Genomic DNA, 25,097 nt, shown 5'->3' on the forward strand with positions numbered 1-25,097 from the left:
GCTGGCCCTTGCCTGGCCCGCTGAGCCCTGCCCCAGCCTGTGGGTAACCAGCTTCCCCTGGCACTCACTGAGGTAGGAAGAATTGAGATGGATACTTATGCTTCAACTGCCTGAGGTCCCACCACGGCTAGCCCCTGGTAGAGCGCCGCCGCCCACTTACTGTAGTTGAGGCTGTAGAAGGCGAATGCGTTCCCAGGGAAAAAGGACCCTCTCTCTGTCACAGAGAAGCACTGCATCTTCGTATTTGCCTTTACTGTTTCCTGGATGGCACTATCCTCCCCGTTCAGCCAGTTCCAGCTCCTCATGCACCCGTCCAGGCGAGGGTTAATCTGGAAAGACAGGTGACTCCTTGTGACTTCCCGAGCTAGGACATGCCTGAGAGGTCACAAGCCAGGCATCACAGGACCTGCTGACAGGGCCTCAGGCTTATGTGTGTGTAAAGCTACAGTGTAATAAAACAGAGGGAGGTCTTTTCATAATAGCCCTCTTCGCTTTAGAACACTTCAGGACGCCTATATCCATGCAGGGTGAGGATGTGTGGCAGGAGGCAGCCACCTGCCCTGTCTACCGGCTTCCCCACTGTGGGTGGAGGGACAAGGTATCTACCACCGGACTGTGCAGGTCAGGGGCGTTTTGTTGTGGTTGTGCCTTCCCCCTTACTCGGGCCTAGAAAAGTCAGCCCAGGGGGATGCCTGTCCCAGCCTGACTGTACACTCACTGTTATGTAATCAAATCAGGTCACCCTCATGTGTCGCAGAGGATCTGCCACGCTGTGCTTGATGTTATCCCCTTGGGGCTGTCCTGAAGGATGCCTGAGTCACTACCAACTACCAAGCAGGTCCTCCATCTGCAGTGGGTGTTGCACCCCCAAAACAAGGGTTCTGACCACTGGGCTCTAAGATACATGAGAAGCAAAGGCCAGGTTGTGGCATAGAACAGAAAGAAACAGGATGCTGAAAAATGACCAGGGCTGGAGAGATGGCTCAGAGGTTAAAGAGCACTGACTGCTCTTCCTGAGTTCAATTCTCAGCAACTACATTTTGGCTCACAACCATCTACAATGAGATCTGGTGCCCTTTTCTGGTGTGCATGCATACATGCAGGCAGGACACTGTATACATAATTTGTTTGTTTGTTTAATTTTTTTTTTTGAGACAGGGTTTCTCTGTGTAGCCTTAGCTGTCCTGGACTCCATTTGTAGACCAGGCTAGCCTGGAATTCAGAGATCCACCTGCCTCTGCACCTCTGAGTGCTGGGATTAAAGTGCTGCACCACCATGCCTGGCAAATAAATACATCTCAAAAAAAAGTCCCCACCCCCCAAAAAAAGTCCCCCATTAGAGTTTCCCCTACAGGAAACCTAGGTATGGCTAACAACCCAAAATGTCCTTGAGACACATCTAAAAAGTTCATTTTTTTTTTCATAAAAAATGATACATTTTATCTTTACTTCAAAATACTTCATTATTAAGTCAGATGAAAACTTAAATGGGCATCGTGAGCAGAAGTGGCTAGTTATTGACTGCAATGAGTGGCTGCCAGCATGATGACCCTGAGGCTCCTCACTAGTGCGAGACTTGGGCTCAGCCAAGCCTGAGCTTGCTGCATTCTCCTCCGGGGCTGGGGATGGACTTACGGGCTGGACGAGCTCATTCTCCTTGAAGGGGATGCCTCCCACGGTGAGATTCAGGTGATACAGGCCTCTCTCCAGCTGGAACAGCTCCCCAGCTACCGCAATCTTCATCACAGCGTCTTTGTTGACTTTGATCACGAGGTTGCGTTCCAGTTCCTCCACAGAGATCTGAGGGGGCCATCAGGCAGCACGGTCAAGTGGATGGTCATTTCTGAAAGGCTCCCATGCTGTATCAGCTAGGGCACCAGACCCCAGGGTGGGTACGCCATGCCACCTGTGTTTAGGAGCATGACCTATGACACCATGCCCATGTCACCTAGGCCAAGGGCACCTGACCTCAGAAAAAGAACATCCAAGTTATCTGGTCTAGAAAGAGTCTGACTCCACAAGACCACACCACATCACCTGTGTCCAGGAGGAGCTAAACCTTGTAAGAGACCATGGTCACTCTCACCTGTGTGGGGTCTCCCCATACCTTCCCTGCTCAGAGACATTACTGAGCTCATGGGTCAGGGATCTGAAAGTGGAGACAGGATCCATTCAGTGAAGAAGGCTAGCCCCTCTGACACATTTGGGACTAAAACCAAAGCAACACACAACTTAGTCTAGAAGATAGCCATAGGAAGGCCCTACTGATGCTTAGTCTGGTTTAAAAGAACCAGAGATGAACCTGTTTTAAAAGAACCGTGTCTGATGTGGCCTGAGCCTCACAGGAAACTGCAGCCTGGCTGTTTATGGTGTCTGCTCTAAGACGAACACAGCTCGTTAGCTCAAGCCCAACTCGTCTTGGGTAAAGGTAGGGAAGACCTGCTCGCCCATTCTACTAAGTAAGGTGCTCTTCACGCCTGGGACCCTGGGCACCGTGGACTGGCACAGAGTGCTGCCCTCAGAGGCTTGTGTGTCTCTGTGAGGAACTTCTAAGGCTGCAAAGTGGAACCTGAATGCAACCAAACGCTGGGTCAGAGCCAGACTGAAGGCTAACATGAGCTCCATGTTTGAACTCTTCTCACATGTGACACAAACACAGTGTCAGGTAACAGCCCAGTGAAGCTTCATAGAGCCAATAGCTGCACCCCAGGCCCCATGTCCCCAAGCTTCTATAGAGACTTGTCACCAAGCTAGAATCTCCCAATTAAACATTCAGATCTCTTAGGTTGGACCCTAGCAAGTATGACTGCTTTGGGCATGAAAGTATCAGCGTGGGCTGAACAGAGGCTGTGTGCCCTATCAGTGCCGTAAGCCCCAGGCTGATCTCATTTGAGATCACAATAGGCCTTCTACTGTCTAGGCTCTAAGGACCAGGACCAGGACCAGAAAAAGCAGCTCCTGGCTGCCTGTCACCCAGCAATAGAATCATTGATTAACTTGCTCATTACTGAGGTGTCAGCTGGTCTGATACCCAGGCCAGAGCACAGCCTGTCTGCCTCCCTGGCCCTGCCGTCCACCAGGCCAGCACAGGACAGTTATTGGGAGAGAAGAGCCATTGCTCCCTGCTTCTGCCCACAGCCTTCACTGGCTTCTAGGTTTCTACAGACGAAACCCCAGTATTTCCTCAGTGCAGCCTAGGCCTGCACACCAGTTCACTCTCAATCTCCCATTGGTGTGTCTACACAACCACCCCACCTCTATGGCCTACACAACTTCTTGTCTCTTCAACCTATACAATCTGTCTGCCACTCGCAAGGTGCTCCGTGTCCTAATGCCTCTTGAAGCATGGCTTCCTTTGCTCATCCTGAGCACTGAAATGTCCAATCTTCAACACTCCTGGGCCTCACCCTCAGCTCAGCCAGTGAGCTGTCTGTATCATGGCTCCCCCCCCCCCCCGCCAATGCTAAGTGCTGTAGTTGGAAAAGCACACACATTCTTAAATTTTCTAACCCCTAACAATTTACGGTCTGGTATGGAGTACTGTTGGACAATCAAGCAAACTCCTCAGAAACTCCACATAGGAGAGCCTTGAAGCCTGTGTGGGGACGTACGCTAGACACAGTGTGGTCCCTGTCTTCCAGAACACCAGCATCCCTTTTAGCTGAGGTGGAGGCATACTTGGTGTCCAGCTGCCTCTGTCAGGGGAGACTGTGTTGTGGATTGCTGGGCAGGAAGCGCTGAAGGGGCAGAACTTGGCCCCCTGGGCTGCTTTATCACTGAGCCATGAGTTCAGTGCCTGTGAGTTGACGCTGAGACAGTATCATGTCACAGTGACTGCTCCTAGCCAGCTGTCCTGCCTGGCTCCTAGTCCAGGCTTGTCCCCATGGATGTGTAGAGGGCACCCTCTCCTCAGGCTTCTTTCCTTGTGAACCCCCCTCCTCCTGTTACAGTGACTCAGATCCCTCAATGCCAGGAAGAAGAACAAGCAGCACTTGGTGGCTGGAGAAATGGCAGGTGTCCGTACCTGCCTACAAAGTGGACCATGGACTTTTCATTTTGTCTTCATGTCTAAGGGAAATTAGTCAGAGCTGTTTTCCCTCTAAACATTAATTCTCAAGCCTGTTTGGACTGCCTGGGGTTTAGTTAGGATGTAATTACTGAGTTTGGGGGTCACTGTGCATCACCCAGCTCCAGTGGGAACAGCAGTGTCAGAGCTGAGGGCAGAAGATCCCCCTGTGATCAGATGAGCAGAGGAATCTGGTCCTAGTGGCTCATGGGGGTTCTGAGATGGCAACGTATCTCTTCTGGTGATCTACAATGTCTTGGGCATCCTCGGGAGTTATTCTAGACTCTTCTGAGCCAAAGCCACACGGCTCTCTCATGAGGCCCTTTCAGAGTAGGCCACACTCTGCTGATGAGGCAGAGGCTCTGGGCTAACCATGGGCCACATCCGGCACCAAATGCTAGGGATGGCCTTGGCCTTCCACTTACCGTCTGCCACATGCCATGGTTGATGACTGGCCCACTGCTGGTGATGCGCCCAACGCCATTGTACCGCAGCTGCAACTCAAGCCGCCCAGCCCTTAGGCCCAGGACAATCCAGGTGCTATCTGAACGGCCTCCAGCGAAGAAGAGGACTCCTTCAGGGTCGAAAGTTCGGAAGTCAAACTCGGCCAGCAGCCTGTAAAACAGACCCAAGAAACAAAGTGGCGCACAGAGCAGGTGGTACAGGGCTGCCTAGAACCAGGGCTCAGGTGTGCCTTGGGCCCTGTGATGTGTTTCAGAACATGGGGAACTAGTTCTCTCAGAGGTGTTGGGTGGTTTTGGGCTCCTGGATCAGCCCTCTCACCTGGGTTCTGCTGTCCTGTGCCTGGCTTCTTACCTGGTGGGCTGAAGCCTCTTGAAGCGCAGTCTGATCACAGGAGTCCCACTGAACATGCGACCCAGGTACAGTGACTTCACGCTCTTGGCCATGCTGAAGGGCACACACGGTAAGATGTCCTGCCATGAAATAGAAAGGTGTTGGGGGAATGCCCTGTAGCTACCTTCAAATAACTTTGAGGTCCTGGTCACACTGGGAGGTCCTCTGACCTTTCAGAATCCCAAGGTTAGCCCACCTCCAGAAATCCCCAGAGTCCATGTGCCCCAAGTCATGTAGGTGCCCCCAGCCAGAGGACTAGGGTTCTGAATTCTTCCATCAGCACCTTTTTTCTCATCTGTTTCTATTTGCTATTGGATCTTCAATTATGACATTTTTTCAGCATCACAGAAGAGCACAGAGAGTAACAGAAATTCATTTTTAGCATATGGTTACAAAATGAACCCAACGCAAAAGCCTTGAAGACCATGGCTCAGGAAACGGCTATGTGCTGTAGGCCTTCCCACTGACCAGAGAGAGCACAGTTAAAGCAGGTTGAGCTGGCTTCCAGGGCCATGAGGGACACAAGGGTCCCCAGCCCTTCAGCCTAGGACAGGAAGTTACTCTCTCATGCATGAAAGAGAATTCCTGGATGATTTGGACTTCAGGGTCATAATAGAAAAATGATTCTCTTGCTTCTTAGGACTGTGACTTGCAAAGGCATCATGGCACCTGGTCACCTGGAGTTCTTGCTGCTATTTTCCAGAACATACCATTAGTAAGCAACTTCCCTGTAGTTTATTTAGCTTGATACAGAGCCGTGAGTGAATGGGGTGTGTGTGTGTGTGTGTGTGTGTGTGTGTGTGTGTGTGTGTGTGTGTGTGTGTGTACTGCATATCCTGGTGATGAAGACATCACACCTCGGGTCTGCACCAGAGGGCCACATGGCTGAGAGAGTGGGGAGTTGCTATGGAGATTTGATCAACACAACCAAACAGAGGTTTGGCTAGCTGTGTGGTCCTGGGAGCTCGTAGGAGTTTTCAGTGAACCAAGTCTCTAGAAACTTCCCTCCCATAGCCCATTAGTAACAAAGAGACCTACACAAAGTCCAGTCCTGGGGCTCCATGAGGCCATCCAACAGGCACTGTGCTCACCTACCTCACAAGTATCCATGTCTGGCGATAGCTTCAGCCCCCCACGCCCGTCACAGTGGCAGGTATAGCTGCCCGGGGAGTTGACACAGGTCTGCTCACATCGTCCCTGCTCACACTCGTCCACATCTGCCGAGCAAGGGACTCACGGTAAGAATGGAAGGGCTCCACACACCGTGCGACCCCACTCACTCTCCCCAGAGACACGCTCTACACACCGCTGCTCAGCGTGTCCTCTCAGAGGCTTGTCTCTGAGGTCCCTGCTTCCTAAGGAGAGATGACGAGCTGGAGATTAGCTGAGGGCTGGGTTCAGACTGACTGGCCCAGAGATGGAGGGGCCAAGAGTGTCTGTGTGGGGAATGGTGTTGAGCCAGGGTCCTCCTGAGCCCTTAGCTCTGTGCTCCCATCTCTGGAGGCTCAACCCTTCTCCAGGGCAATCACTCCACGTCTCTTGCATCTCCAGAAAGGAGTGACTGGAGAGAGAGAGACAAGTCTCTGGCCTCGGGACATGGTGAGGCTCCAAAGAGAGAGGAGAGCCCAGGCCTCCCCGTCATACCCCATTTACTACGAGGCTACCAAGGCACACATCTTCATTTTGTCTACTGCAGGCTAGAGAAGGGTGAACACTCAGGTGTGTGCTAACTTGGGTACACGCTGGAACACAAACGCGGTGTGTGTGCACACATGTATGGACACAGTGGGGGCAGGAGAAAGGGGCGAGACGGAGGGCTCACATTAGGGGGCCCTCTTCCATGAAGAGACACAGACAGTGCCAGGAGGGCCTGACATTTTCCCAACCCTCGCGTGTGTACAACGACTTCCTGGAACTGTGGACCAATGATTTGTCAGCCATGGAGCAATGCAGCCTGCATTCAGGCCATGACCAATAGGGGTGAGGGAAGGAAGTAACCTGGGTGATGGTTGAGGCATGAGTACCTTGGCAGACCTTCTTCCGGGAGCTGTATGTGTATCCCTTGTCACAGAGGCAGGAGTAGGAGCCTGGCAGGTTCCTGCAGCGTGCTTCCCCACAGGTGGCTGAGTCTGCGCACTCATTTACATCTGCAAGCAAAGCCAGCCAGGCCGAGGCTGTATAGGTCGGTCTGGGACAGCTGCAGGGGCCACTGGGGACTAAGGGCAAGAACGGCCTGGGGACAGGAGCGGGGAGAACAGGAGGAGGAAGGCAGGGTGCCTTCACTGTGGGTGTCGAGTGATGGTGGGCCTAGGGACCACATGTCGCTCACCCCACACTGGGCACACTGTCAACTTCATTGCTCCCTAGGGGAAGGCAGGTGTCCCCAACTTGCTACTAAAGTGTAGGGGCTCTGGCCCTTGGCCAAGGCCAGGGACAAGAGCCACAACAAAAGGGCCTCTGTTCCTGCTATAAGGAGGACACAGGAGGGGAGGCCTACACATTTCCTATACAGCTCACACAGGTACAAGGACACGGAGGCTAAACACTCCCACGCAGTCACACGCCTTCTAAGGATATTCTTTGGGACCGTCAGAGGTGAACTCTGTGGTAGATAAAGATAAAAACTATTCCCCCCTCTCCGAACTTGGGGGAGGGAAACAGTCATTGGCCTGATGAGCTTTGTGTTCAGGTCCCGAGTTGTCCCCACTCCATCCATCTGGACTATCCACATAGGTTCTTGTGGCCCAGTCCTCGTGTCAGCTACTCAGGGACACTCCGGATACATCCGTGATGGAGCGGAGGGCATATGTCACCAGAGCACAGTGGGGTGCCGTTCCTCTATACCCCCGAGTCAGAGCTCCCTGCTCTAGACTGAATGGAAATGGGACCACACAGTGGGGAGGGCACATCTGCTTCTGTGTTCTTGCGGGATAGATCTATACTGGGAGGGTCTGGAAGATACGGCAGGTGCACTAGGGGACAGGGGCCTGCCATCTTGCCGAGCTCCCTGCAGTCACTTGCAGAGGTCTAGGCCTTGTGACTACACAGGCTGTCTGCAGGCTCCATGGGCTGGAAGGTATCTGGAAACACTGGTGTGGATAAGCATCTCCCTGGTCCTTTTCCTTGCCCTCTGACCTGGGTGGGGAGTCCTGTCCAGGATGCTGGACTAGACCATCTCCAAAGGATGCTCATCCCCTCCCCAGGATATGGAGGTGAGTGAGGTATCATTTCACAGCCAAAGGCCTTACCTTGGCAGGTCCGGCCATCTGAGGCAAGCGAGAAGCCACCATGGCAGGCACATTGGAAGCTTCCTGGTTTGTTGTGGCAGACTTGGCTGCAGCCCCCATTCTTCTGGCCACACTCATTGACATCTGGAGATGAAGCTAAGAGTGAGGGGCTCCCGCCTGGTCACATCCCTACTTGCCTCATGGCAGATAAGGCAGACCGTGTGAGGGCCAGAAGACACACAGGGAAAGCCAGATAGACTCAGTTCTAAGGGTCTCCAGGTGTACAAGGGACAGGGTGAAGGGCAAAATGGACCCACCAATCAGTGCATGACAGCTGTGAGACCTACACACGGCTTGTCTGGCACCCTGACCAGGTCTATCCAGATGACTCGTGGACGCAGCGGGGCTGCCCCGAGTGAAGGGCCGGTCGTCTTGTTTGCGGTTTTACCTATCGCCTCACACCTGCACCTGAGTACATCAAGGTGCGGCCTATCAGCTGGGCTACTGAGATCCAGGTGGCATTTCCTTCAACTCTCTGGGAGCCTGCAGCTGCAGGTGAGCCCCAGGGCTGCTATACTCAGGAGTATTTCATGCGGAGTAGCAGATGCTGAGGTTGGCCACCAGGGCCCTATCCCAAGCCAGACTATAGGTATGGCTGAGCTCCCAGGTGTGGGCAGGGCAGTGTGTGGGACAGAAAGGGTGAGGCTGTGGACTCTCACCTTTGTCACAGAGACGGCCTGCCCAGCCAGCTTTGCACAGGCAGAAGAAGTTGCCCATGAGGTCTTGGCAGAGTTGAGTGCCTTTCTTATCACAAGGGTTGGGGGTGCACTGGTCAGGTAGATCTGAATTGGAGGATACAAAAACAAAAACCACTCAGGATTTCTCTGACAGTCACACCTCCTCATATAGTTGGGGGTGGTCCAAGTCTCTGGAGTGGCCCCAGTGGAGCTCCCAGGGGACCCAAAGCAGGCTAAGCTGTGATGGAGGGTCCCCATCTTGGGACAGGGACAAATGTGAGAAACTTTTAAGACACTGGGACCAGAACACCAGAAACACCACCCAGGTCTACTGGGAGTGGGCTACTGTCACTGAGCTATGCAAAGGAGCTGCTGGCTCATGCTGGCCAGGAAATGGGTCTTCTAGATGCCCTAGGAAGACTTGGGCACTTTCTCTCTACAGGACACAGCATTGGTGGAGCCCACTGCATAGGCAGGAAGGCTCTTTCAGAGTCCAGCATCACTGCCAAATACATAGGATCTCCGCAGGGAGGTGTCAAGTCAGGTGTGTAGTGGCCAACCGAACATGACACAGGGGTGACTGAGCCATACAGCTTCGGCCTTTAGCTTCTAGGCCGCCGTTAAAAGATCTTTCAATGCTGTTCCCTCCGTGACTCCTTAGGAACAGAGCTGAGACCTCCAGACACAGACAGGGCCATGCCTTGGGTGGGGAAAGCCCAGCATGTGCTTCAGTGCCAAGGTTGGGAAGTCACAGAAAGCCATTATTATATCCCGTTCTCAAAGAATCCTTCCAGAGGTTGAGCAGATGTGGGCGTGGCCCAGAGCACAGGAGCCCCGGGCCCTTCGCTCTGCCCCATCTGAAGGACCTACGGCCCGCCTGGGTCGGGTGGGTGGGGGTGGCTCCTATCTACCAAGAGCTAGAGAGTTCTAGGGCAGCGGTTCTCACCCCTCCTGATGCTACAACCCTTTAATACAGCTCCTCATGTTGAGGTGACCCCCAACCCATAACATTATTTCCTTTGCTACTTCCCGTTAACTTTGCTTTTGCTATGAACCATAATGTAAATATCTGGGTTTTCCGATGATCTTAGGGAGACCCCTGTGAAAGGGTCATTTGACCCAAAAGGGTCATAACCCACAAGAGAACTGTTCTTCTAGAGGTTCTAGGGGCATATGGGGGTGTCAGCTTCCTGTGACTCTCTCAAGGGGTGCCACTTCCTAGCTCCGATCAGTCTCCACTCTGATCCGTGTCCAGACCGGTCTTCTACTTGGAGTGGCATTCAATCACCCAGAGGTATTTTGCTACCTGTTAAACATCTCGATGCTGCTTGCTTCCTTATCCTCGATTCATGTCTGTCCCTATCTATTACTTAGCCAAAGCCTGTTACAGGATGTGAAATGGGGCTCACCCCACACAGCACACCCAGCACTCTGATTGGATTAAGGTAACCAACTCCATTTCCCTCCTGTTCTCAAGAATGTGGTCAGTGTCATCTGGCCACCCAAGCCCCGGGTCTGCACCAGAGGTCAGGGGTCAGGGGTCATCCTGCACCTCTAGAGCATAGCCATACTGGTATTCCTCAACATCATGACCCACACTGGTAGGTGATGCTACACTCTACCTGGCATCCCACAGAATGTTCGGGGCTGGGTGGGCCCTCTGCAGTACATGAAAAGCTGAGACCCAAGGGCTGAGGAGAAGCAGGGAGCCCGAGCTGTCCCTCTCTGAGAAGCAGCTGAGAGGTGCTTACTTGTTTCTTCTGCTTTCAGTTGGTGAACAGCCATTTTGAATATGACGACAGTTCCCATCTCTGACTTTGATTCTTGTTGTCAGCTCTTGGGCATCCCTAACTTACTCGCTGCCAGTGTAGGTCTGAAGCCAGCATTTGTTCCTTCTTGATTTACAGGGAGCAGTTTCAGGCCAAGCCAGAAAGGCGTTAGGAACACTGGCTAACGTCTCCGGGAGGTCATCCTAGCAGGATGCCAAAAATCTTTCAGGTCCCCCCCACATCAGTGTTTGCTCTGTTTTGGGGACCCTACCCACAAGTGGTCTTTTGCTTCCCATACCTAAACTCTAGATGAAGAGGGTTCTTGCTGCCTGGCAGGGACAGGGCAGGGCACCAGGCATAAGAAGGCAGGAGCCAACCCCTGGACTTCCCAGATGCGTTTTTTTTTTTTTTTTGCTCATCCAGGATTTTCAGGTCAGCCTGATTGCTGGCAACCTCCGCTTGTACCGGGCCAGGCTGGGCTGGGTGCCGAGTGAGCCTACAGCAGGCCTGGGAAGCAAGTCTAGGCTTCTCGGGGAGACTCTGAGATCTGATTCCCACCCCCACCCCCAGTGGCCTTTCCACGTTTACATCTAAAGTCTGCTGGGTTTGCACAAACTGCAGCCAACAGCACGTCTGCGAGTCTTCAAGTATTTTTGAGATTCCTGTAGAGTGGTTTCTTTAAGATCATTATACGATGTCATTTTTCCTTAAGCATGTAGGGGCTAGGTAAAACCAGAGTGGTCTGTAAGTGAGCGGTCAGGACCAGAGGTCCTGGTCTTGGACTTGGGGGAGCCCACTGAGGCCAGGATATGGTGTTCAGTTCACTGAAGTGTCTGGTAGGAGGGTTAAACTTATTTCTGAAGTTTACACTGGCAAATTTGGCATGAGGGCTGGTTAACTCAGCCAAGAATGCCACAGCCACCCATTGCAAAATCTGTCCTCAGGCCAGGGGATGAGGCAGTGCCAACTTCCCATGGGGTAATATTTTTAAGAGAGTCCCCCCAACACAGAGACAACACCAGAACCCTTGTCCCTCTGTCCCTAGAGGAATGCCAGCCACTACATGTCACTTCTTTTCCTGTTGAAAATTCACCAAGTCCAGCGTTTGACCCTTGGCAGGTGCCCAGAGAACTTTTCCGCAGTGAGAGCGACACATTCCAGAAAGGTGAAGGCATGGACAGCGCTGTGCAGGCACGGAAAGGCCTACAGAGCTATTCCCCAGGCGGTTGCTATTCTTAGTTAACGGCTTATCCTGGTTCCTTTGTGTGGCTGTCGGTGCAGAGTGTTGTGTGAACTGGCTCTCCAGGTGGCAAGTCAGGACCTGGGTAGCGGTTCTGTCCAGTCTAGACTCTTTGTTCTGGGCCCAGAAAGGAGCCCTGACCCCTGGGAAATTCTAATGAATGACTTGTGCACCACTGCCTGAGGTAGTCTGTGGGGAGCGACCTTATTGGCAACATGTCTATCAGAGGATCCCACTGGACATGCCAGGGAACCAGGGATGGTTTATGAGAAAGGCAAGGAACGGGAGCCAACGTCCTTCCTGGTACCGAGAGGGCAGAGTCCACGCTCAGGCTATGGCTTCTCCCTGCCATTCTAGCTGCAGCTGGCATGGTGACCAGCCCCCGTGAGGTGAGAGGTGTTGGGTTCTCAGAAGGCCCGTTAGGACCAAGGCTTGTCTATGGCGAGGTCTAGGCTCTTTAGAAAATGCCAAGAATGGGGCCTTCAAGACTTTTGGGTTAATTTTTAGCAAAAACTGGCAACCAGAGAACCAAAGCTGTGACATGCCACGGACAGCAAGGCAAGGAACCAGACACAAAGGCCGGCAGGTGGGGCTCGGCATGTGGCCCTATCTTCCCATGGCTCAGAAGAAGGACATTGTGAGTCATCAGGGCACTTTTGTACAGCCACCATGAGGGCACAGACAGTGACAGCTCAGGTCCGTGCTCATGGGACCTGTGATGAGCAAAGCCAGGCAGGAGGTAGCTTCATGTCAGGGACTTGGGTAAAGTCTCTATCCTGAGCTGGCAAGACATCTGGCAAATGCATTTAACATATACAGCACCAGCAGACACAGGAGGTTTATCCTCCAGTCAGCTCAGGGCACGCACCTGGAGAGCAGTCCCAGGCCACCTACCACCGCAGGAGCAGAATATCAAGCCCCATCCAGATGGTGTCACTGCAATCCAAAAGGTCTTTAAGAGGCTCTGAAGCCGCAGTACTAGCCACCAACCAAAGCAACAGAATAACTCTACAGAGTCCTGGGAGCAAAGGCTAATGCCCGGGATCACTAATTTCACATGTACCAACAAATTAGAACGTGTAAGGAAAGAAATTGCCATCCTTGATATAACATGTATCAAGAGTTACAGGCTTTCTCAGCATGAAAACTGAATTAGGTTTGTCACTGGCCCTGCCTTAGGGTCCAGGACTGCGGACAGATGCATAAAGACATCACTCTAGCCTTGTAGTGGCAGAATCAAAATAACCTCAAAGCTGGCCAATCTACGTGGGCTCAGCCGAGCCAAGGCCTCAGATGGGAGATGTGAGTGCCCTTGCCCGGGAACCGGGGTGGGGGTGGGGTGACGAGGAGGGGGTGGTCCAAGTGTGCCAAAGCCATTTCTGTACTTCCAGGTGCAAACAGGGCTGAAGGACGGTCCTGCCTGCCTGATGTGAGGCAGCGGTGCTGCACATCACACCCTATGAACTATTCAAACCCTTCTAGCGAGTACATTTATTGTTCATTAAAAACAAAAAACCAAGAGGTACTTTCTTAAAAAGAAAGTTAGGCGTGCAAGGAACAGAACCGGGCGGTCCTGGCAGCTCCCCTCCCCCACCCACCCATCCAGCAGCTTCGTCCCACGGCTGCCCAGTACCCAGCACATGCTTCAAGTGAGACAGGAGGGGACACTTACTCTGAACGCATGTGGCAAAATCTGGGTTTTTGTCTTCGGGCTTGCCATATTTCCTCATGCACTCTGAAAGAAAGAGACAGACAGCACAGTCACTCATCATCCTTGGGGGTCCAAATCAGAGCCAAACGGCCATTTCTTTCTGCGGGGACACTGTGGGTCTTTGGTGAAGTGTATGGTCTACCTGGTGGTGTCAGCAGGAAAGGACACTGAGTGTGACAGAGCGTGGACCCCAGAACAGTGAGGTGCTGGGGCTCCCATCGCACGGACTACCCAGAGTGCAGTGCAGTGTGACTATGACCAAAGCTGAACTTCAAGATCGTGATGGCCCGGGCAGGAAACATTGCTCTTAGCCTGAAGGCAGAAGCACTTTTGAGGCGGCTTCTCATCTGTAGTGTACTAGACGTGGCAGACACGTGTGTTACACAGGAGAGCCAGGAGCATGGCACGGGAACACATGTAACACACGATGGCCGTGTATGCTGGTGTTCAGCCACCTGTCACTGTCGGTTGTCCACATGTGGGAAGACAGTGTGGTCAAAACGAGTACAGTACAGTGAGGATGCACGTGTGGGAGCTAACTGTCCCCCTCGGCTTTGGCACTAGAGATGGCCCAAGGCTTTTTGGGCTAGTGCAGGGATCAGAGAAAGCCCTGAGTGAGCGAAGTCCCGAGTGAGTGTGTGCTGTGACACGGGCACTGCCTGCGGAGGACTGCGAGGCCAACGGGCCCATGGGAAACTGGTAAAGCCATTACCCATATGGGCCGGGATCAGGAGGAATGGCAAAGTTTTCCTTGGGACTCAGAAAGTGAGTGTTTACAAACTATTATCAGTGTTTACAAAGACAAGCGACTGTGGCTTCCTCTTCCCCAGGCCTACAGCTTGAGACTGCACACCTACAGAGACCTCCTACTGAGACGAGCTAGCACCTCCCCCCCCCCCCCCCCCCCCCCGCATGCTAAACCTAATAAATAGTAAGTTCTGGGTAGTAGTTTTTGCCCTAGAGAACTGTGTGGGTCCCAGCTTGACTGTCTATGTGTCTGTCTTTTCTTTGTTCCCTTGCCTTCCCTAGGCAAGATTCTGGTTCTTAAACCTGGAGAGTCACAGCAGGCTAGTCACTGGTCCCCTGTGCTGTTGTCAGACGTGGATTACAAGCTGGCTCCCCTAGAACGGAAGGCCACTGTCTTACCCAAATGTGGGTTAATAAGCCCAAAGACCAAGAATATGCCCTTCTCAAAAGCGACTACTTTGGATGTTGACCAGACAAACAGCACTCAGAGGGAAATTTAGGGCTTCTTAGGAAGCAAAGTGACCATCTTCTAGACTAGAACCCTAATTTTTAGTATCTGTGGGGCCAAAGTGAGCACTAGGACCCTATTATTTTTTGTCTTTCCTGTAAGAGCACACTGGAGCAGAGTGATGGTGGTGCATGCCTTTAATCCCAGCACTCAGAAGGCAGAAGCAGGTGGATTTTTGAGTTTGAGGCCAGCCTGGTCTCCAGAGTGAGTTCCAGGACAGGCAAGGCTACCCAGAGAAACAAACAACAAACAGGAACTTATTGATATTTTCCACGTCTCTGTGTGCCCACTCCAGAGGCTGAGGGGGGGTGTGCACTCCTGTCCGGCAAGCTATGTAAGAGCCTTCTGCAAGGTTCTAGGTTTTAGCTGATAATAGAGCAGATGTGGAAAAACACACCACATACAAGCAAAATTATTTTTTGGTGGGGAAAGTCCTAAATAGCCTCAGAGGTACAGAGTCCTGACAGCACTCAGTTAACCAGTCTTCCAGATGTGGGCGGGGCCTGGAATCAACCGAAGACATCTGCAAACAATAGCACTGAGCACTGAGCATTGGAATATGATGGAATAAAAACCACACTGGCCTGAGCGCTCCTGACAGCTCTAACCTCACAGCTAGCTTCCTTCTCTCAGGAACAGCACGCTAATGGGATAACACGAAACAGACACAGTGCCTGTATGAGACTAAAGCTCCAGTAGTAACTTTAGCTTACCTTGATATCTGGGATAGAAGTAGTCCTGTGGGAAGAGAAGAAAGGCAACAGTTAGCTGACACAGCCTGGGGCCCCTTAAAAAGGACCATAACTGGTTAATCAAGCCTGGAGACAGGAACGCTGAAGCAAGAATCTTGCACAGCGGCTCCCTCAAAGGTAGCGCTGCTTAGCAGCTCTGTTCAGAAGGGATGATGCTGGGAGAAGCGTAGGGACAGGAGGCCTCTGCTGACTCAGCTACTGCAGGATGACTGCAGGGCAGGACTGGTCACCTTCAGGAAGAGGCAAACTGATGTCACTGTAGCTAGTTAGCGAGTGCCTTGCCGCATGTGGCCTGAGAAAACGCATGTAGAAAGACAGGAACATTCCAGGTAGGACACAGAGATCTTGTCTCAGGCACCACGAAACACCATGAGGGAAAGCAAGTTGGGGAGGAAAGGATTTCTTTGGCTTACACATCTATGTAACTCCTCACCTTGAAGCCAGGACAGGAACTCAAGCAGGGCAGGAACCTGGAGGCGGGAGCTGATGCAGAGGCCATGGAGGCTGCTGCTGCCTGATCTGTTTCTCATGGCTGCTCAGCCTGCTCTCTTACAGAACCACGACCAGCAGCCCAGGCAGGGATGGCCCCACCCACAATGGCTGGGCCCTCTCTCATCAATCAGTAATTAAGAAAATCCCCTGCAGCATGATCTTATGGAGGCATTTTTTTAATGGAGGCTCTCTCCTCTCAGATGACTTTAGTTTGTGTCAGGTTGACGTAAAGTTATTCAACACAATTGACCCCTGGTAAACTTGACACACAAACACATCAACATTAAGTCACAACCTTTTCTTTCTCATTCATCCCCAAGATCTCACACTTAAAACATAAAAAAAAAAAAGGTTAAAAAAAAAAAAAAGGCTCACAGTCTTTACAAATTCAAAGACATTAAAATGGCAGTCCCTTAAAAATATCTGGACTCTTTTTTTTTTTCCTGGTTTTTTGAGACAGGGTTTCTCTATGTCTGTCCTAGGCTGTCCTAGACTCACTTTGTAAATCAGGCCGGCCTCGAACTCACAGTGATCCTCCTGCCTCTGCCTGCTGAGTGCTGGGATTAAAGGAGTGCACCACCACGCCTGGCAATATCTGGACTCTTAAAAATCCAACAAGCTTTGAAACTTCTCAGCTGTCGGTCCCTCTAAGGGGCGTGGCTCCTTGCTCTGGCTCTGTCTACCCTCTGCAGCACACACAGCTCATCTCCTAGGCTCCTGCTGGCTCCACTCCACCACCACTGCTGTTCTTGGTGGTCATCCCATGGTTCTGGAATCTCCAAAACGCTGGGGCCTTCCTCTGCAACTGGGCTGCGGTTTCACCCAACAGCCTCTCCTGGGCTGTCTTCAGGAACCCTAACCCTGTCACACAGTGCCAAGCCTCGGTTGCTCTCCGTGACCTCTTCACACCTTCAACACCAGCACCACCTGGGTGACTCTTACACGCCCAAGTTCAGCTACCAGCACAAGCTACAACTCTCGCCATGTCTGAGCACAACATGTGTGCTGACTCTCAGGAAACGCTCTCCAGAAGACTTTTCCTCAGTGATGCTGGTCTCTTCTCGGTAACCGCTAACTTCTCACCTCCAGCTGACCAGCATCAAGTATCCCAGCAAAGCAAAGGTTCCACCTTAGTAGTTTTAGAATCTTGTTAATCACAGGCCCAGTGGAGCCTTTAAACTTCCCTCTGAAACTTCACAGGCCAGGCCTCTGTTGTCCGCACTGTGCGCAACACTCTTATCTTCCACGCTCCTATAGAACAGTCTACTGAGATCTACACCCAGAGGATTGGAGAGATGGCTCAGAGGTTAAGAGCACTGACTGCTCTTCCAAAGGTCCTGAGTTCAATTCCCAGCAACCACATGGTGGCTCACAACCATCTATAATGTGATCTGGTGCCCTTTTCTGGCCTGCAGGTTCACATGCAGGCTGAATACTGTGTAAGTAATAAATAAATAAATCTTTAAAAAAAAAAAAAAAGATCTACACCCAATGGCTTTGCTAGTCCAAAGTTTCAAAGTCCTTCCACAAGCCTTCCCAAAACACATGTCAGGTCTGTCACAGCAACACCCCATTATCCTGGTACCGACCTCGGTCTTAGGGTTCCTATTGCTGCGATGAAATGTCATGGCCAAAAGCAAGTTGGGGAGGAATGGGTTTATTTGATTTACACATATTGTACCTCATCATTGGAGGAAGCCAGGACAGGAACTCAAACCAGGCGGGAACCTGGAGGCAGGAGCTGATGCAGAGGCCATGGAGGGTGCTGCTTACTGCCTTGCTCCTCGTGGCTTGTTCAGCCTGCTTCCTAATAAAACTCAGGACCAGCAACCTAGGCCTAACATCACCCACAGTGGGCTGGGTCCTCCCCGACTGATCATTAATTAAGAACTTGGTCTACAGCCTGATCCTATGCAGACACTTTCTCAAGAGAGGCTCCCTGCTTTCAGATGACTCTTGGCTTGAGTCAAGTTAATTTAGACCCATCCAGCACAGTTCTCTTCATCCTTAGATGTTCCTTGTCACTTTACGTACATTGTCTTGGTAAACAAATGTTCTGGCAGAGGCACAAGGCTGCACGTGACAGCACTTTTCTGTCTCAGCATCCCCACACTGTACACAGTGTGTATAAGCCCTCTTTGGGCCAGTGACTGGATGACTAGAAGTCTGTTCAGGAATGTTGTGAGCTACAGGCGCGCTGCCACTGACCCCCAGCAGAGCACTCACCCTGCCTGCAATGTGACAGGAACACCTGTTTGTCTTCTCTCACCTTTCTCTCATGGGTGAGGGGCTATGTGGATGACAGCTGAGCTAACAGGGATGGAGTAGCCGGGAATAAGGTCCTCATGACTAGGGGTGATAGGGTGCTTTCCTACAGTTTTAGAAAGGCTATCAGGAAGGAACTTAGATGACAAAATGCCTTTCATATCATATAGCCAAATGTAGGGATGCAGCCAGCAGGTGTGAGGAGGCTGAGGAGGAAGAGGAGGAGGAGGAGGAGGAGTTCATGTTTACATGGCTGGGAAGAGCCTTTCACGGCCATGCACACTGTAAGGCCAAAGCCAAGAGCACTGCCCATCCTCCCTAACAGTACTGGTGTAGGTCTGGCTGGAGGCCAGTACAAGGCCAAGTTTCCTCCTGGAAGGATGTAGCGATTGCGACACCCAGCTCAGAAGTATCCAGTGGCCTTCGAAGCTCCCTGAGAGTGACCTGGCTCAGAACTCATCTCATTTCTCTGCACAGGACCAAGCAGGATCGCGCCCACGGCTTCCAGCTGTCAATCTTTCTCTTCCTGGCCTCCTTGGAGGGCCTCACCAGCCAGGCTGCAGCTGGACAGCTTTGATAGCTGCCTGATCAGATGAAGGCCAAAGGCAGCTCATGCTCTAGACAGACAAGACCCATCCATGCGGGAGGACAGCGCCAGACTCATGCATAACCAAGATGGAGGTGCATCTGAGCCCAAAGTGGGGAGAACTGATATCGCTTCTTATAATTGTGAAAAAGACACCCCCAACTGCCACCCCAGGCCACACAGCTGAGAAGGTCCCAGTTTGCGCAGCAGCTGCCACTTGCAGAACATCATTCTCTTTTACATTTGTAATCATACATGGGCCTCACAGACGTAGACAGCCCCCGCCTCCCCAACTCGCTTCCACAGGCAGGATCAGGTGCTACAGAATGCTCACACCCATACATAGGTCCCATGAACGTTCACTCCCACGGACCGTTGGTAGGCCAGGCTTCATGGAGTGTGCACTCCCAGTGAACTTTGAGCATCGGAGCACTGCTCGGTGTGGAATGGAGTGTTCTGCCTCACCAGCTCTGCACACGGAGTGTGAAGGTGTCAAGATGCAGACGGTGTTGTTCACCTGAGTCTGGGGAACTGTTCTCTGCAGGGACAGGGAGGCACAGCTGCAAGGGGAGAGCTTTCAGATCCTGGGGGACACCCCCCTGAGCGCCTAAGGGTAGAAGAAGGAAGCAATTCTACAAAACAGCGGTGGTGGCCCTGTAAGCTGCTCAGTCTGTGACCCTTCTTGAAGAGCAAAGGGCTCAGGGAGGGGCTCTGGGACCACTGAGGTAGGAGCTGCTAGCCAATCCCACTCTGAGGACAGAGCCTGGGTCCAGGGGGGTGCTTGTAAGACCCTCTCAAAGCTAGCTCTACGGCAGGTCTGAGGGCTCGTGTGGCAATGTGTTTTTCATCACCACAAGCGTAAACACTTCAGCAGACTCCAGGTGGGCCCTGTGACCCATTGCTCTACTCATGTACTGCGTGTCCATGCAGCTTAGGGGAAAAGAACCGATGTTTTCAGCTTCTTACAGTGCCAGCTCCTAGAAAAACCCCTCGCAAACACAAAACCACACTTTATATTCTGTCAAGGTCAAAGCCAAAGCCTGTGCAGGGAAGTGCTGGCACAGCGGGGGGCTGTCAGCAGATAAAGGCTTCCAGCTCCACTCTCTGAGCCTCAGACAGGAGCTCTGCTTTTGCCACGCTCACCAGCAACAGCAGAGAAGAGCCACCGCACTGGGACAGGGAGAGAGAATGAGCCAGAGCTACTGAGAGATAAGAGACGGACAGGGAAGGACAGGACTGTCTTTCCGCTCCTGGAAGACTAATCCCCACAGCCAGCCAACCCACCAGGGGATCTTGGCAATACTGCACTTTGTACCTTAAATAAAAACAAGGTGCCAATCAGCAAGCGGCCTGACTTCTACCTGCCCTGCTGGTAGGTAAGGCTCAAAGGATGGGGCAGAGGCTCCAGCTGGGATTAACTTCTTGGTTAGGAACAGCTCAGGCAAACAGCCTGGAGACACAGCCTTAAAGGATTAGGTAAATTACTGAAGAGATCTGCGGGAGGGAGGACCTCACCTGGGCCAGAGCTACAATCCCAGGGCCTCTCTGAATTAGCAACTGGGCCAGGGAACCCAGCCAGCGTGGACAAAGTGCCCGGAAGGGACAGTAAAGATACAATTAAAAAGGGGAAGCAGATAACAGAGAAGCTGTGGGGGAAGAGAAGGGGCAGAGTGATTAGACGTGGCTGGCCAGGCTGCCACCACATGGGAGCAGCCACTGAGGCTGGAGGGTGGAGGCGCACAGGAAGTGTGTGGAAGGGGACCTGCAATCCCCCCCTCCCCCTTGCCCCCCACCCCCCACCCCCAGAAGCTACCAGCATCTGTGAAATGCACTCTGCTCACTGGAGGGCCAAGGTCTGGTACTTTCCCTCCCAGGGCCAGAAGAAATCCCAACTGAACAGAAAGGGCCAGGCTCTTCCCACACACAGTGAGAAAACCAAACCAAACCAAACCAAACCCGATGGTTCCTCACAGGGGAGTTAGCCCCTGGTTCCAGCTGCCTAGGCCCACCCAGTATGGTGGAACATTCTCACCCCTCCCCAGGGGCCTGGGAATGACTAGGAAGGAGAAGGAGCCACAGGTGTGTTAGCTACAATTGGCCTGGGGCACCAGTCAGAGCCACAGCAGGCAGGTCTACCCTAGCACTGCAAGTCCACAACAACAGGGAGCCCACAATTAGGCGTTTAACAAGCACTGAGCCCTTTTACCAAAAAAGAAAACACTGACTCTTCAGTCAAGCCCACCAGGGGACTTGGATGACAGCCTTGGCACCTCCACCTTCACTTTGCATCTGTCTGCTTTACTTTAGGTCACTTGCTCATGTTTGCATGGAGCCCCTCCTAATCGCTCAGGCACTGTCTATGTAAAACGGGAGACACAGGCCCACTCCATTCACCTGCAAGGTTAACTGCACAGCCATGATAAGAGTGCAGGAAGGTCAACATTTTGTCTTGTTCCGGATGCCCATGGGAAGTTAAAGGTTTCAAGGAACAACAGAGTCTCGGAGATCACTGAGAACAATTATTATGAAGGAAGATGCATTCCTGAGGACCACCTTGGCCCCTCAAGGAATAAGGGCTTCCTCCAACCACTTTGCAGAACCAGCATTGAGCTGGCGCCAGCCGGACCTCACTTGATGGCCTTGCTTAACTATGCATCTCAGGCCCCCACGCCCGGTCCTTCTGTTTAAACCTAAACTCATGTCAGCATCCCCAAAAACAGCCCGAAAGCCACTAGGCCCCTTGATCTGTTCCTCTTTCTTAGTGTGAGGTGACTAAATCTCTGCTTTTCACCATTTCTGGTTTCTGTAGGTCACAGCTGTGCAGGTGGCCAAGCCTAGGCCTGCGGGATTCCCAGACCTGGCCCTTCTGCCCTCAAATTTTACTTACAACATCAGCCCCTATGCTGCGGGTCCTGCCTGGCCAGTGAGGACTCCCGAGGGCCGCTGTGAGCATCTGGTCTGGCAAGTGATCTGCAGACCACAGTTTCTCATTGTCATACACAATGCTGCAGGCCACTTGTCTAGACCATTTTATGAGCCTCCTTCAACACAAGAAATGAGCTTTTAGGACCACTGGCCAGGTCTCCCCAGGGCTTTGGAGTAGGGGACGCTCCAGCCAAAGATCCCTGCAGGGGAACACCAGGTCTCCAGAGCACAGCATAGCTCAACCCCTTCCTGAGGCTTGCCCCATATCCCATGGGGTCAAGGCAAGAGGAGGAAAGTGACCAGCAGCCAGATCTAAGTGGTGGCAGTCAAGAAAGAGCTCTTGATTTGGAACTCTGCAAGGGCGTGAGGTGCAGGCCAGACATCAACCTCAGCAGTTTGCATTCTGCAGGCAAGAGGCCCAGGTCAGGCACCCAGCTGACTCATGAGAGGAAAATGCACCCGTTGGGGTGTAGGGGTTGCAGAGGGGACAGTTCTAGATGCTTCTGATGGAAACAAGTGTCTGCCAAGTCCTGATGGAGACAGGTTGTGGCAGGACCAGAGGGGACTGCCCTTCCCTGAACTGTAATCTGGAGTTTTACTCAAATGCAGACAGAATCGGAAAACCCTCCCGTGGACCGAAGAGAAGTTGCTCTCAGGAGACGGGGAGCCTGAAATACACTACTCCTCATGTCTTCATTTCACATAAAATTGGCAAATAAAAAAATTACAATTAAAACATACAAGCAATTAAAACCAGCTCCATGTCCAGGCAGCCAGGAGGAGCCAGCTTGGGCCTGTCTGCCCTGGCAGGCAGGCTGCAGAGGGGGCGGGGCTCCACGGCTGGGCGGTGGCCACTGCTCTCCACTCATGTCATCACAAGCTCTGTCCACACTCCATGGGAGGGTGGGGTTTGTAGCACACAGAACCAGGCACCTAAGTCCACAGCCCAGGTGAGCAAGGACTAGGTAGGGGCCCTGCCCCAGACTTGTCAGTAGCTGGACTTACGGGGTCAAGAGGAATCGTCATCAAAACAGGAACCAGCAAGGGTACAAAAAGATCAGCCATCTGCCCCTATGCTGCTGTTGATGCCTGGGGCAGTACAGGGGTGAGGGTGGGGGTGGGGCACAGCTTGTCACCTGATCTTGGCTTCCACACTGGGTAGCAGTGCCAAAGCAGCTATGGTGACATTCAACAGCTGTGTCACCGGTATCAGAAAAGCAGCTTTGACAGGGATTGATTTGACAGTCAGCCGATTTAGACACAAGTCAAAGCAAGGGCCCCGGTGGCTCACGCAGATCCATCCTTTCATCATGTGACCCTTATTTCATCCAAGAAGAATTCTTTGAAAGGAAAATGCCAGTGGAACCCAAAGTTGTGAAATCATACCAACTTGGCAGGTGACAGGAGGCTCTCTGCATCACTGTGAGCGCCTGTGTGCTTCCAGTCCAGACTTTCACCTCAGGCATGCCCTAATCTGGGGCGTGTTCCCCCCACGAACCCACTCAGCTCTCACAGTCACCTTCTGTGGAGACTCCTGTGCACACATGGGCTGCTGGCTGCAGTTGGCTGTGTGCCCATCCCACTGCCCAAGGATATTATTAATAGAAGTCTGTCCTGGGCCAGCACAGCCCTCGCCGAGGCAGGTGCCGGCCCTTCCCCACGTGCCTCCCCACCCTCCCATCCGCATGTCCTTTGCACAATTCCAGCCATCGTATTTTTGGACCTGCTGCTGCAAGCAATTCCAGCCTTAAGATCTTTCAATTCCTCTTTCAGGAAAACTCTGGGTCCCTCTGGAGGAAGATCAGAGAGGAGCTCCACCCCTCACCCTCCAATCCAATTTTAGGGGCAGGACAACCTGAGGAAGCCCCTTAAGTTTCAAATCAGTGCATTTCTTTCCCTTTCATTTAGGGGTGGGGGTTTGGGTGGGGGCATAGGGGAAGGTTTAGTTTGAGCATATCCTTGGAAGGGTTTCCCCTCAGTCTACAGAAGGAGCCTCAGTGGACCTCACTCTAGGGCACGCTTCCTGCTCCGGAAATGCTGTGGACCCGGGGTACCTGGGGGACTGGGGCTCAAGAGTGGACAAGTGCGAAAGGGTGGGTAACAAAGCTCAGTGTCTAAGGGTTCTGGGGTGCGCGCTGCAATGCGCTCCCCACAAGAATCCTCAAGCCCCCAGAAAAGGCGTCTGGGATTCCACAGTCCCCGGCTCCCCCGGACCTCCGCAGGGTGAGAGTCAGGAGTTGTGGCACCCAGGAGTGCGGGTTCTGGGGCGCGCAGGCCCCACCCTGAGACCTCGGCGCCCGCTCACCGTCTCGGGGTCGTTCTCGAACACCTCTCTGGCTTCCTCCTTGGTGCACACCTCCTCCACGCACTCCCGTTCCAGGTGGCCCTGCTTGGCCTCCTCGAAGACCTGGTAGGCGCGGCGCTGCCTGGGCCGCAGGAACTGCGCCGCCTCGCGCGCCCGCAGCAGCACAGCTGCAGAAAAAAGGGTATGCAGTCAAGCTGCACCCACTCACGGGTGGAACGTGTGGGGTCGGGGCTTCCAGGGACCATGATGCCTGCGTATCTGGGACGTTCCGGGTCCATGATGCCTAGAGCTCAGAGGTCCGGGGCCAAGATGCCAGGGTGTCTAGAATATCTGGCACCAAGATGCTGAGGTGGGGTGCAGCCCTGGCGACCCACTCCAGGGGATGGTGGGGTTTGGGGGCCAGCGCGGTACTCACTGTGGGAAGACTCGGAGGCCAGCAGGAGCAGCAGAAGCGCAATGCCCAGGGCGGCGGCGGGCCCGGGCGGTGGCGGCATGGCGAGGCCCGGGCCGGGTAGCCGGGCAGCCGTGAGCATGCGGTCAGAGCACCCGGGAAGCTGAGGCGAGCCGCGGACGCCGCGGAACAGGGGCTCCGGTCATCCTGGCTAGGCGGCGGTGAAGGTCACATCCCGGCGGCTGCAGCGACGCACCCGGCGCTCGCTGCGGTTCTGGGCCGAGAAGGAGGCAGTGGGTGAGGGCGGGAGGGGTGGAGCCTAGGCCGAGTGGGGCGGGGCCGAGTGGGGGGCGGGGCCGAGCTGGGTGAGGCAAGGCGGGCTGACTGGTTCGACTCCAGTATCTTCAAATTTTCTCTGCTATCATGACCTAGAATGCGGTAAAATGAAAGGAGAGCACGATCTGGCTTCCTGGCCAGGTGCTGCTATTTGACTGTTTTCTACCCTCCTCTGCAGACATAGT

At 53.1% G+C, this 25,097-nt stretch overlaps 1 protein-coding gene across 1 annotated transcript in view; it reads right to left on the minus strand.

Annotated features, from left to right (window-relative positions):
* Positions 1-24,875, minus strand: part of GAS6 (growth arrest specific 6) — a 29,919-nt gene extending 5,044 nt beyond the window's left edge. The window contains exons 1-12 of the mRNA XM_084760444.1: positions 24,601-24,875; positions 24,186-24,352; positions 15,574-15,598; positions 13,567-13,629; positions 8,868-8,990; positions 8,170-8,292; positions 6,946-7,068; positions 6,017-6,138; positions 4,883-5,001; positions 4,492-4,681; positions 1,636-1,800; positions 161-329 (exon numbers count right to left, since the gene is read on the minus strand). Coding sequence (XP_084616570.1) covers positions 161-329; positions 1,636-1,800; positions 4,492-4,681; positions 4,883-5,001; positions 6,017-6,138; positions 6,946-7,068; positions 8,170-8,292; positions 8,868-8,990; positions 13,567-13,629; positions 15,574-15,598; positions 24,186-24,352; positions 24,601-24,718 — 1,507 coding nt within the window. The 5' untranslated portion in view covers positions 24,719-24,875. The remainder of the gene's footprint in view (positions 1-160; positions 330-1,635; positions 1,801-4,491; positions 4,682-4,882; positions 5,002-6,016; positions 6,139-6,945; positions 7,069-8,169; positions 8,293-8,867; positions 8,991-13,566; positions 13,630-15,573; positions 15,599-24,185; positions 24,353-24,600) is intronic.
* Positions 24,876-25,097: the final 222 nt, after the last annotated feature.

The sequence above is a fragment of the Acomys minous genome, assembly GCF_964271855.1.
Source record: "Acomys minous genome assembly, chromosome: 15".
In the NCBI taxonomy this organism is placed as follows: Eukaryota; Metazoa; Chordata; class Mammalia; order Rodentia; family Muridae; genus Acomys; species Acomys minous.